The sequence below is a fragment of the Brassica napus genome, chromosome A9 (assembly GCF_020379485.1).
Source record: "Brassica napus cultivar Da-Ae chromosome A9, Da-Ae, whole genome shotgun sequence".
Classification (NCBI taxonomy): domain Eukaryota; kingdom Viridiplantae; phylum Streptophyta; class Magnoliopsida; order Brassicales; family Brassicaceae; genus Brassica; species Brassica napus.
This window is the reverse complement of record NC_063442.1, coordinates 1,048,735-1,062,357: the sequence shown is the minus strand read 5'-3', so window position 1 is coordinate 1,062,357 and position 13,623 is coordinate 1,048,735. Positions and strand designations below refer to the sequence as shown.

Below are 13,623 nucleotides of genomic sequence, written 5' to 3'. Positions count from 1 at the left end.
ATCAGATTCAAATCTTATTGATCTCCTTCCTTGGGCTTGGCAAGCTGCAACCGCATCTCTAAGTGCTAAGCCCTCCGCAACTAGTGGCGACGGGATGAAACTGATACCTCTTTTCCCGGAACTGCTCTGCTCCGGGTTTGTGACGATCCAGCTCAACCCTGCATTATGCGTGGCTGAAGACCAGGCAGCATCGGACTGGGCGACGGAAACAGTCCGAGCAGTAGGCTCCAATGGTCTTACCAGCAGACGCTTCTCCACTTGAACCTGCGCCCCTTCCCACTCTTTAGCTGCGGTAATGGCTTGAGATAGTACATCAGCTGGATTCCCAGCAAATTTTTCAAATACCCATTTATTGCGTGCTTTCCACAGGGACCAAAAGATCCATGGGACTAAAGGTGTAGATATGAGACCTGTTGGAGGTAAGCAGCCGAGGGAGTGCAACTCCGCCCAATCCGCTCTCAAATCTGTCAATCCGCTAATGTCAAAGCTTCCTGCAAGTGGGGAGTGATTCCACACTTCTCTCGCAAAGGGGCAATGAAACAGGAGATGATTGATAGATTCCGAGCCTCCGCATCTTTTGCATCGCGGGTCCACGTTGATGTGTCGAGCTACCAGTGTTTCGCCCACCGGAAGGATTCCCTTCAAGCTCTTCCAGGTAAACATTTTAACTTTAGGCGCTAATTTCAAATTCCAAACTGTCTTTTTCCAGTCAAATTCAGGGGTCGCTTCATCCTCAAGAATCTCGTCCGCTACCTCAGCCATGGCCGCGTGGTAGCCATATTTCACCGAATATACCCCATCTTTAGTTCCTAACCATCTAAGCGCATCCGCAGCCCCTTTAATGCTTGGCTGTAGCTCCAGGATACGTTCTTCATCAAATGGTAGAATGGCTTGGATGACTGTTCTGTTCCAACCTCCGGTACCAGGCTGAATGAGGTCTTTCACAACAAGGCTAGCAGTTGCCCATGTAGCAGGGCCCATGGGTCTGAGCGGCGATTCTAGGCTTAGCCAAGGGTCTTCCCATATCATAACATCCGTCCCAGTACCAATCACCCAGCCCATCTTTTTGTTTAGGAGATCTCTCCCTGCCAGTATACTATTCCATCCATGGGAGGCCGAGCTTGAAGCGGTGCAGGTCAGGAGGTTTCCGTCCGGACAGTACTTAGGTAGAAGGGTTCGACCCAACAGTCCATCAGGTTTCTCCATGAGCCGCACACTGATCTTTGCTAAGAAGGCCTCGTTAAAAGCTTGGATATCTCGTACTCCCAATCCCCCCATGCCTTTTGGTAAAGTTAGCTTCTCCCATGCGATCCAAGCCATCTTCCGTTTCCCATCGCCTCCGTCCCACCAGAAACGTGTTAAGGCGGATTGGATCCGCTTACACAAGGAGATTGGTAGTTTGAAGCAAGACATTGCATGTGATGGGATGGGGGTAAGTACACTCTGCATCATCACAAGTTTCCCGGCAGTCGATAGATATCTATTTGACCAACCACTCGCCTTTTGCTTAATCCGATCTACCAAGGAAGAGAATATATCTCTCTTACGTCGCCCAAAATGTTCCGGCAGTCCTAGATACTTTCCAACCCCCCCCTCCTTGTGGATTTGCAGTGCGTGGTGGACTCTTTGTTTGAGCTCAGCCGGTGCCTTACGGGAGAAGGTGATGGAGGATTTATCTCTGTTAACAACCTGACCAGATGCCTCCTCGTATGTCGTCAGGATCGTCTTGAGGGCAGCTGTAGAGTCCTTATTTGCATTAAGGAAAAACATAGTATCATCCGCAAACAGAAGATGGGTGATTCGGGGACTCCCCCTACACACTTGAATCCCTTGGATAAGGCCATCTTCTTGTGCTTTGTTACAAAGACCCGAGAGCACTTCACTACAAAGAATGAATATGTAGGGTGAGAGGGGATCGCCTTGGCGGATTCCTCGGCTCGGTATAACCTTTCCTCTAGGCGAACCGTTGATGAGGAAGGAATATGTAACTGACGAGATACACTGCATGATCAAACCAATCCAGAGATGGTGAAATCCGAGTCTCTCAAGCACTGCAGAGATGAAGTTCCATTCGAGGCGGTCGTATGCTTTGCTCATGTCCGTCTTAACGGCCATTGCCACTCTCTTCTCAGCTTTCGACGTCTTCAACGTGTGCAACACTTCATGGGTAATAAGAATATTATCTCCAATTGCTCTACTCGGGACGAACGCTGATTGATTCTCCGATATTAGCTTTTCCATCAGCGGCTGCAGTCTTCGTTGGAGAATCTTAGAATACACCTTATAATAGACATTGCACAAGGCAATTGGTCTATAGTCCGAGACTCGCTGTGGGCTCTTAATTTTTGGGATAAGACAGACATGTGTATTGTTGATGTCTCGTGGGAGGGTTCCTGATCGGAATGTGTTTTGGATCTCCTCCACCAGGTCTGGGCCGACTTCCTCCCAGTGTGTATGGTAAAAGCTCGCTGAGAAACCGTCCGGGCCAGGCGCCTTCTCTCCGTTAATTGCAAATATTGCCTCTTTTATTTCAAGTGCCGTGGGTATCGCGATCAGGCTCTCGTTGTCCTGTTGGGTGATGACTGGTTTGAGAGCTCCTCGTACTGTCTCCGAGCTGTCTCCCGGGTTCGAGGTGAATAAGGTTTTGAAGTACGAGACAATCATCACTGCTATCTCAGCCTCCTTATGGACCACCTTGCCATCGTTATCTTCAAGCACGGTGAAGGCATTCGCTCGGCGTCTGTTTTTTGTAGTCGCGTGGAAGAAGCCTGAGTTACGGTCTCCCAACTGAAGCCATAACAACCTACTACGTTGCTTCCAAAATGCCTCCTCCGCCAAATAAGCCTCATTCAGACTAACATTGATCTCCTTGATTAAGCTCGTATCGTTCTGTGGGCTTGTTAGGGCTTCTTCTAGTTCCCTCTTCTTCTGTTCAATGAGCGTTCTACTATTGCTGTATTGGAGCCTGTTCCACTCCACAATGGCGCTTCTTGTAGATGATAGTTTATCCATAACTCTTCCTTGCGGAGCCTGTGCCCATGATTCTCTAATGATCTGTTTGGCTTCCTCATTTGAGTTTAGGCGGCGATCATATCGGAACAGTTTTCGTCGCTTTAAAGTTGAGGGATCAAGGAAGGTCAGCAACGGCTTATGATCCGATCCTTCGTATTCCAGATATTGGCACCGCGCTGTTGGATAAACCTCTGCTCATGCACTATTTGCAGCCGCCCTGTCCAGCCTACATCTCACAAAGTGTGTGCCTCTTTGTCCTCTCCAAGACAGTGGGTCTCCTGAGTGGTGCAGGTCGTATAGGTCTCCCTCCGAGAAGAAGGTTCTAAGATCCGAAAATGACCCCTCTGGTCGATCCGGTCCCCCGACTTTTTCATCACTTGTAAGGAGATCATTCAGGTCCCCTGTTAGGAACCAAGGGGCGTCCCTATCTTCTGCAGAGACAAGAAGTTGGTTCCAGAGACCTTTGCGCTGTTCTCTGTCGGTACAGCCATACACAAAACTCGAGTAGAAAATTCTTCCTTGGAATTCAATTTTTGCTTCCATTACATTTGCATTAGAGTACAACACCGTAAGGTTAACCTTTTGATTCCAGAATAGAGCAAGCCCACCGGCTCCATGCCCCGTCGGAGGGACAAGATAGTGCGCTTCGTAGTTCAGTTGTTTACACTTCTGAAGAACGAAGTCATCGGGATTTTTGGTCTCAATTAGAAAGAGTATATCTGGACGGAATTTCTTGGATATCTCTTTGAGACGTCGAACTGTCCGGGGATTCCCCAACCCCTGACAGTTCCAGCTTGCAATCGCTAAGGAACTGGAGCAGACGGGATTCGAAAATCCGCCTTCCTCCTAGTCGACTTTGGGATCATGTTGCGAAGAGGTACGTTGTCAGACGAATGGGTATGATCCCCTGAGTTTGCCGGCTTTGAGGTTTCGCCCACCGGCTTTCCTTTTTTCGCTTTAGTCCCGCCTTTCAGAGGTTCACTGTTTAATTTTCGGCGACACTTTGTGGGTTTGTTTGACAACACTCTTCTTTTAGCAGGCGATCCTCGTTCAATAGTCGGGCTAACTGGTACTCTCACCCGCCCAGGTGGTCTTCCCGGCTTCCTCTTTAGGGGAATCTTATCCTCTGGTAGTTTGCTTGGGCTTCCAGAGTGCCCGGTGCCTAAGCGAAGTACTGCTGGGACCCTTGGGCTTTTGATGGGGGATGTAGCTACATCACCAAGCCGTTGGGAGACTGGGGTTCTACGGCGGGAATTGTCAGACCCTTCTGAAACTACAAGACCGACATGAGGCTCCTTAGCTTGTTCATTATGCCCCAGTCGTTGTGAAGCAGGGACTCGTTCTGAAGAACTCTTAGCGGGGCTCATCCTTTTCTCTTCTGCACTATGAAGGGAAGCTCGTGCTATCTTCCGTGCAGTTGCCTCAATTTGGCCTCCTTCTTCAGCTTGTCTTACTCTTTCTTCTCTAACTTCCCTTTCGGTCGGGTCAGCGCACTTCGTGTATTGTAACAAAACGTCTCTTGCTTCTCCCCTGGCTTCGTTTAAAACGCTTTGTGGAATCATGCCCTGACTGGCATGTTGGGGATTCCCCCGTTCCACATTAGCATGGATGCTCTTCGAGGCACTAGATCCAGTGTCTCTTGGATCATGAGCGATCTTTTGTACTTCTCTGTAGTAACTTTTGCTTGGGGGGCCAGGGAGGGATCTTTGACTATGTTGCTCTCTGGAAGGTCGAGAGTATCTGTCACTATCAACTTTTGATCTTTCTCTTGCTTGGTACGATCGTCTCTGTGAGCCTCGTTCCTGCCAGGATTGACTTTGAGTTTTGTATCCTCTGTTCTGCAGGTGATTCCTAGCATCAGTTTCTATTCTTTTTTCTCGGCCAGCGCCTTTGTGAGAAGCTGAGAATTGAAATGCTTGCTGGTTTATGAGCTCCGGGGCCCTTAGATTACGGTTCGCATGCTGTGGGGCAGTAGAGAAACCTCTAGTAGATCCTGATAGGTTTAGGTTAGCATCAAATTCTTCCCTTCCCTCTTCTTGAACAGCTTTCAGTGCTTTCGCTTCTGCGCGAGCTACCAGACACTCCTTAAGATCATGGTCTAGTCGTAGGCACTTGGTACAGTGCTTGTCTAATCTTTCATATACCAAGTTAGTACTGACTTCATCTCCATTGGGGAATTCTACTATCGAGTTAGTGATTAACGGAAGCAGCCCGTCTATATGGACCCTCATTCTTGCTGCCAAAGATGTTATCTCCGCTTTCTCGTAGATGCCAATATCATTACCTATGCATTTGATTGTTTCCTCTGTCCATAGATGAACGGGGAGCCCCTGGACTTTAATCCAAAATGGAATCAGAGAGGGAAACGAAGGTGCTACTGTTGGCTCCCAACGTTGTAGAATAATCATCCATCTTGCATAGTGGTATGGTCGCTGTTCCAGGACCGAGAGTAGGTCTGATTCGAGTTCGAATTGAAACTGAAACATCCCGTTTCCAAGATCTGAGCCCACAGGCTTGAATTCAGTTTTCCAGTGTTCTGTGAAGAACGGGATCAAGAACCATACTTTTTGAGTTGATTTGTTGGTGACTCGTCCAATAAGCGTAAGGGAGTGTTTCCGGAGTAGCTCTTGGTTGTCTGGGAGTGGTGCTTTCACTCTAGCAGCACGAGCAGGTTGGTGAGATGCAAGTTCAATCCCTTTGCCCTTCTCAGCCGAGGAGAGTCTGCGGTGGGACATGACTGACGTTAAAGGACTTCTACCTGGCTTAGGTAATATCACTTGAGGGATTCCCCTGGTGTATTAGTTGAAGATTGTAGCTTGGGGTCTGAGTGTTTTGGGTGAGCGGACTACAGATCTGCGCACTTCTGAGCTAAGGAAATTCTTCTCTGTAAGTATTAAGAGATAGGTAGTAGTTACCAGGACTCCCCAGTAATCAACTATATCTCTCTGAACTTCAATTTCGGTGGTGAGCTCGTTATGGTTGGGGCATGGCGCCGTCCGCAGTGCAACTTGGAGTAGCGACAAGGGTTTCGTACAGCATCTTTTTTACAAAGGAAGAAACCAAACGGGGAGGTTTTATGGAGGTGAGTTACAGTTGAAATTTCAACAGAAGCCAGCTTCCGGTGAAGAAGCGAGCGGTGCCGATGGACCCTCCGACCAAAGTCGGGGGCTGAACCCGGAGGATAAAGCTAGGTTCGGCGGATGGTCCGGTGGGTAACCTCGTTTTGGTAAGAAATTTGAAAGTAGGAGAAAAAGTTGTTGAACTTTTTGCCCAAGAAAGGTAAAATGTCAGGTCGACAACAGGGATGAATTCAAAAAACCAGCGGGTAAGGGGACTTCTCGGGTGTTGTGTCTGGGAGCATCCTCTCTCTCACCTCTCTCTTCAAAATCCTACGAAGAAGGTGTGGATAAAGGAGATAATTGGCAACTCATGGAAAAATTGTCATGGTTCGCCAATTATTAAAAAGTTTGCATAGATCTGCAATTACCATGTTGAATTTTGATTTCTAGCTAAATAGGCCTTTCTTTAAATCATCTAATTAATAATCTTTCTTCACAATGTTTTTATTTGTTATGCCCAGCTTATTCAACTTCATTTTTTTTTCCTTACATGTTTCAGCTTAGCCATTCACAGAAGGAATTTTCTATCATTGTTGGCATTATATATTCTTTTACAATGCTAAATATGACAATTTATGTTTTACTTCCTCTATTTGACTACTTCTCCACTTTATATCTCTCATCACAACTATATATATCATCTGGTGTAGAAAAACTATAAACTATAAAACTATGAGTAAAACAATTGGTCCGTTGATGCTAGCCTGCTTTGCTCCTGAATCGGACATTTCAAAAGTAGTTACATTCTTATAAAAAATCATGCATCCTTATCCCTCTGGCTGTCCCCACCTATCCCTTTCTCTAAAAAGTGGAAAAAAGTGGAATCGTCATCTATGATCTGTTACGATATGTTCCTGATTAAAATCAAGATAAGCTTTCTGGTCTAGATAGTAAAACCTCATCTTATCTTTATATAAGAAAGTAGCTAGTACTTTTTTTGAGCAAAAGTAGGTAGTACTATTATCTATGATTCTATGCATGGCATTTACAGAAATGGAACTCAGAAATGGTCCACACCATAGATTGACTTATCTAGCCAACTTAAGCTTAAGTTGATGGACTACATGCACTAAAATATACTTATATCTTTATATTTCTGGCTATAAAATAAATTATAATTTTCCATAATTCATAATTTACGGATACAGAATTATTAGCTTAACTTAATTTGCTACAATATAAATTAAACGAGTCCAAGAAAATTCCTATACGAGTTGAAGTCAATTTTTACAACCAAACTTTTCTTATAAAATATATACTTTTATATTAATATTTGTTAAAATAGTAATAATTTAAGTACAAACAATCATAATGATTAATTTGTTATGGTCACAAGACCAAAAAAAATTACGAACTTGTCCAATAATGTAATGATCACTAAAAAGGAAGCGAAAATTCTTGTAAGAGTATAATAATAGAAAAGAGAAGAAGCATATATATGGAGGAGACTATATAGAACTTCCTTTTCAAGAAAGAAAAAATGAGATAATTTTGGGGCATTTTTACATTTAACCAAACCAATCAAATCCAAAATCCTTCCAAACTGACTGAACAGTGAACCACATAGCCTAAGCATATACAGTGGCTCGATTAGTAATGATTTTCACTACTTTAGAATTTTAACCGTAAAAGTTTTGATTTTAAAGCTGTACATGTTATTTATATATTTTTAAGTGTTTGACTGGCATCATAAACTTTAAAAGCTATGATTATTATAAGAAAATATATTTATAATTATGTATCATGTCCAGAAGCTGATAAAATATTTAAGAATACAAAATTAGAATATAAAATATGAGACAGACATTAGAATGAAAAAAATCGGTATATTTATAATTTTTATTGGTTAATAACCAAAAACTACATCAAGAAGTGTTTATATTTAATAAAATATGTTTTATTTATGAAAAAATATCAATAATTGTGTTTTTATTTATAAAAGTTATCAATAAAATGTGTGTGTTTATTTATTAACTATTAAAAGAATAATTAAAATTATAACCAAAAATTTATTTGTTATTAAAAGTTAAATGATAGTACAGTTTATTAAATAAAACAAGAAAAGTATTATTAAAATTATTATTATAAAAGGTTCATAATTCATTTTCAGAAAAATCTAATAAAATTATCTTGCTCTTTATTGGATTTTATTTTGATTGTGTTAAATGTTTTATTATGTTCAAGTGTTTAATTGTTTATTATCTTCTAGGATATATTTTTGCATGCGTATGCTAGGTACCATATAAATAATATAATGCACTACTATACTACGCTACATACTTTTGTTTTCTCCGAGTGTCACTGTATACAATATGGTTTCCTAATTATGTTAATAACTATTTTTAATCTAATATGTTATGACTATTTTTAGTTTTTTACTAATCCTCAACTCTCTCTGTGTTCCCACGTGGACATCCACAATAAGAAAGGGGAAAAATGTGCAAATATGCAAGGGAAATTTGAACCAATAACCAACAAAAAAATTATATTTCACTAACTAACCATTTCTTTCCCTCTCTCCTTCCTTTTTTTTCTATCTCTCTCTACCCTCTTACTATAAAACCAATATTTTCTTCCACTATAGTTATTCAACAAATTAACCCAATATGCAATATAGCCTTTTGCTGCTAGCCAACGCGTAGGTTCGATGAAAACAAAGACTTGTGGCTGAGAAAACATTGTAAATTCATTTGCTGACCTCAAACTAAAAACTTTACGTGAGTGCGTGGGCCTCTGTTATATTGTGTTGATTCTACTAGAGTTCTTTTTGGCATCACCTAAATCATTGTTTTTGTCGTCTGATGTATTATAGTCAATGATAGCTTTCTTTACAACAAGCCCTCTGATTTGAAAATTGTATACCCAACAAACAGAACATGACTAACAAAAACAAAAATCCAGAACCTAACATTTAACAACGACGGCTTAAGCAAACGATAATTTCATTTAGAAATATATTTTTTGCCAGCGAGATGATCAATGCCACATATGACTGTGAACAGTTAGAATCCATTACATTTTGAACTACGAGAGAAGTTCTTCTATTAGCACAACAATGCTCCAATACTGACCCTTGAAACCAAAATAATGGCCATCCCATTTCTCGAGAACACACATACTTAATATTATTATTTCCTAGTAAAAGTATTATAATTATAAATAGTTTAGCTAGGCATTTAAAATTTGAGAGATATACGCTGAAAACACACATAAATTTAACTTGCTATAAATAAAAATATTCAGTGAGAAATAAAATTGATTCGTGGCTGGAAAATCTTGGGAGTAGAGAGCACAGTTCGAGTGATATCAATTATTTTCGCTAGGCAAATCAATCACAGTGATTCGACCAGAGCCCCTTCTCTCTTGCGGACGGTCGCTACTCATTCTACAATCTACCACATATGGAGGCAAAGAAACAACCTGTTACACAATCATATCCACATCCCAGCAATCACTGTCTTCAGGTTGATCAACAGAAACATCCGTAACACCCTTTTAGGGAGAAGATCAAAGAAGAAATTCATGCCACTCATGTCCAAATGGCTGATGTAATCTAATTCTCTTGTGAGAATTCTTTTGTAATGTTTCCTTGTTTTTATTTTTTTTGCCTGGGAAACAATAGTATAGGAGTTTCAAAACTTTTATAAGATCCTTTATTCATTATATGATGATATTAACGTTCGCAGCAAAAAAAATTATGTTTGGCTGCCGTAAACATTTAAGTATTTAACTTAAAATGGAAACAAACTGTACGAATCCGTGTTTTAAATTACGAAATAGTGAAAGTTTTTCCCCAAAGATATAATAAAACTAAAACATGAAAGAGCTGTGAAAAAAGAAGACACGCGATGGATAGTGATGGATGCAGGCTAGGAGAAGAAAAATCATTTGAACTTCTATATAAAATAGAATGGCTCACGCGCACCACACTCACCACATCACTGCATCCAATTTCTACAACCGATTATATTTTAATATAAAATTCCTCAAGTGTGACGGATACCCTAACAGAAGGCTTATAAATATCCCATACGGCCTTTCCTTGGCCTCTCTTCATAAAACAGAGACAAAATTTAAATCACGTAGAAAAAGGCCTTGACATGATGGACTCTTAGAAAAATTTAGTCACGATTCTGGATTGTTTTGTTTTCCAAACTTCTTTTTTAATGGAGACAAGTAACGTGGGGTTTAGGTTTTGTCCAACGGACGAGGAGCTGATAAACTATTTTCTCAAGAACAAGATTCTAGGTAAACCATGGTTAGTCGACGATAAGATTAGAGAGGTTAGCATATGTAGTTACGAACCAGCGTCTTTGCCTGGTGAGCTTTCTTTAGCTTGTTTATATCGTGATCTTTTGGTGGGTTTTGTTTTTTGGTTTTAAATGAGAAGTATGTTTGCAGCTTTATCAATGATCAAATCGAAGGATCTTGTATGGTACTTCTTATCTCCAAAGGAGTACAAGTCTCCAAAGAAGAGCCTAACGAAGAGGACTACACCTTCTGGGTTTTGGAAATCTACCGGTAAGGATCGAAAAATCAAGGAGGACAAAAGAAGAGACGGTGTTGTGATCGGTATTAAAAAGACCCTTGTGTACCATGAAGGTAAATCTTCTAATGCAGTTCCAACTCCTTGGATTATGCACGAGTATCACATCACTTGCTTGCCTCTTGCTGATCAGGTAACATTTTGTCTTCGGGGGTTTTCTTTGTTTTATCTTTTTCTTTGTATGTATCATTGTTTCTATCTTTTTGATGTAACATCAAAGCTTCTTGGGACAGAGTATTTATAGTTTCTTGATTCAGGAATACCAAAAACTTAGAGCAAATCATAGGACTATTCGTTTACTCTTCTAATTCCAAATAAATTCCATATAAACTTAAAATTTAAATATTTTCAACGGATAGTTCTAAAAAAAATTCCTATCGAAAACAAGGGAGAACAAAATAAATAAAACATCTTATTAATTAAAACCAAAAACTGAATAATAAACTCATATAAATGACATTGGTATGGACTTGAAGTTTATTATTTAATAAAAACATTTAACTACTTTTAGTTTAACCAATCGAGGCCTTGGCCTTTTTGTGAAGATACATGCTTGCTTCATAATAGATTCGATAGGATTTGGACTCAATCTAAGTCCACTAAAATTTTGTTCAAGGGCTTGGGTGCCTTTGGATCTGATAGAACATTGGTTCAATTTTACATTACAATGTTAATGGATTTATTAAGGTGTCAAATATTCACATGAATCACATGTGTAACAACTTATTTTGTTTTTTTCTCAAATTTCAAATATTTTTTTTGGTTACACGAATCAGAAAGAATCATGCACACTGCAACATTAGTATAAATGAATGTACAAAGATTCTAGTTTATATGAAAATCATCCACTCATCAATCATTTTTTTTCCACCCACCCATCTATCATGTTACCCTTTAATTCACTGTTGTAGGTTGGGGGGGGGGGGTCAGAAACGGTCGTCATTACTTGGATGCTTTTCAGATATTTGCCATTTTCTAATATATACTCTTAAACGAAACCTTCTTACCTGTGTGTGTACCTTTGGATTTTGTTCAGAGTACCTATGTTATATGCAAGCTATTTTATAAGGGCAACGTTGGAGACATCCCATCCGGTAGCAACTCGACTAAACCAAGTCACTATTTGGTCATTAGTGATTCAAACACAGTTGAAGCGACTAACACACCGCCTCAAGTGAGTCCAGTTTCTGAGATATTTCATTCTCAAACGCAAATTAAATATTAGTTTCTCCACTTGTTACTTTACTCACACCTCCTTTACTTTTACAGGTTGAGCAGGCAGGTCAAGAAAGTTTATCTGGCTTCTCTGTGAACGATGTGACAATGCTGATGAACGAGCAAGAGGATCTATCTCCTTGGGATACACTGTGTCCAATTCCAAATACGTTGTTCATTGACAACAACGACAACACTAAAGTGCAGCTACAAACTACGTTGCTTAGCACAAAACGATGATGAGGATCTTGGTGCATTCACGCAGATAGAATCTTTGCTTGCTGATCATCAAGAATTCATAACGCAAGAGAACTTTGAGGAGTACATGCTAAAATGGTCTTGCTTATTATAGCAGAGAGATAGTACTCTGCGGTCTGTAAAGCACATCAACTCTTTTTTCATTACTTTCATGAACTTATATAAATAAAGTTTACTACAATAAGACAGAAATGCACAAAACTTATGCAGAAGCTTACCATAAGTAAAAATGGAACTATTGTTTATTACTACATTAAGTACATACTACATGGAGAGTTAAAGGAAAATTCTTCTTCTTCGTAGGGAAAAACGTTATATATTTTTTTTGGAGTTTTGTTCAAAAACAGAGAGTTTGTCTCTTGCATGAAAAATAGGGTTTGTCTTTTTTATGATATATGAGAATCGTTCTAATTTTTCATCAATTAATTAGTAAAACTTCATAATACTATCTAAATCAGTGGAATAACCCCTATAAAATTGCTATTCTTTTGAGAAATAGAGACAACAGAGGTTTCACGCATCTTTAAACATCATCATATGTTAGTGCATGATGCAACTATCCATTAAAAAATATTATCATATTTTTTGAAATTTCTCCAAATCTATGTATAAATGGCTACGAATATATTGAGCTTTACGTTAAACGCACTATATACTGAAGCCTATACTTTTTTAGTGTTGTTTTGAAAAAATTACCCACATTCTACATTTGTATTAATGTATGTAAAACTCTTTTTCATGATGCATGGAAATTGTTTTAATTTTCTATAAATTAATTTTGTAAAACTTCATAATACTCCCTAAATCGGTGGACTAGCCACTATAAAATCACTATTTTTCTAGAGAAACAGAGATAACAAATGTTCCAAACCTCCTTGAACATCATAATATGTTAGTGTATGATACAACTGTGTATTAAAACATTATTATCATATTTTTTAATATTCTCAAAATCGATGTGTTGAATTTTTTTGTCAATATTGAGTTTATGTTAAACGCTCTATATAATAAAGCCTATACATTTAATGTTATTTTAAAATTTCTAACCATATTCTACATGTTTATTAATGTATGTTAAACTCTCTTTCATGGTAAATTGCTATATTTTTTATCAATTAATTTAGTAACACTTCATAATACTCCATAAATCGGTGGAATAACCACTATTATATCGCTATTCTCTTGAAAAATAGAGACAACAAAGGCTCCAAACCTCTTTGAACATCATCATATAATACTTTATATACTGAAGCCTATAATCTTTAGTGCTGTTTTAAAATTTCTAACCATATTATACATTTGTATTAATGTATGTTAAACTCTTTTTCATGATAAATGAGCATCGTTCAATTGTTTTTATAAATTAATTTAGTAAAACTTTGTATACTCCCTAAATTAGTGGACTAACCATTATTTATTTTTTGGTCAAAGTGGACTAACCATTATAAAATCGCTATTCTCTAGAGAAATAGA

The 13,623-nt window shown here is 39.2% G+C and overlaps 1 protein-coding gene across 1 annotated transcript; it reads left to right on the top strand.

Annotated features, from left to right (window-relative positions):
- Positions 1–6,309: 6,309 nt before the first annotated feature.
- LOC106426612 (NAC domain-containing protein 69) lies at positions 6,310–12,403 on the top strand. The gene is made up of 3 exons (XM_048739194.1): positions 6,310–10,810; positions 11,714–11,851; positions 11,947–12,403. Exons 1-3 carry the CDS (start codon positions 10,514–10,516, stop codon positions 12,130–12,132), a joined length of 621 nt encoding a protein of 206 aa, XP_048595151.1. The 5' UTR covers positions 6,310–10,513; the 3' UTR covers positions 12,133–12,403.
- The last annotated feature ends 1,220 nt before the right edge of the window (positions 12,404–13,623 follow it).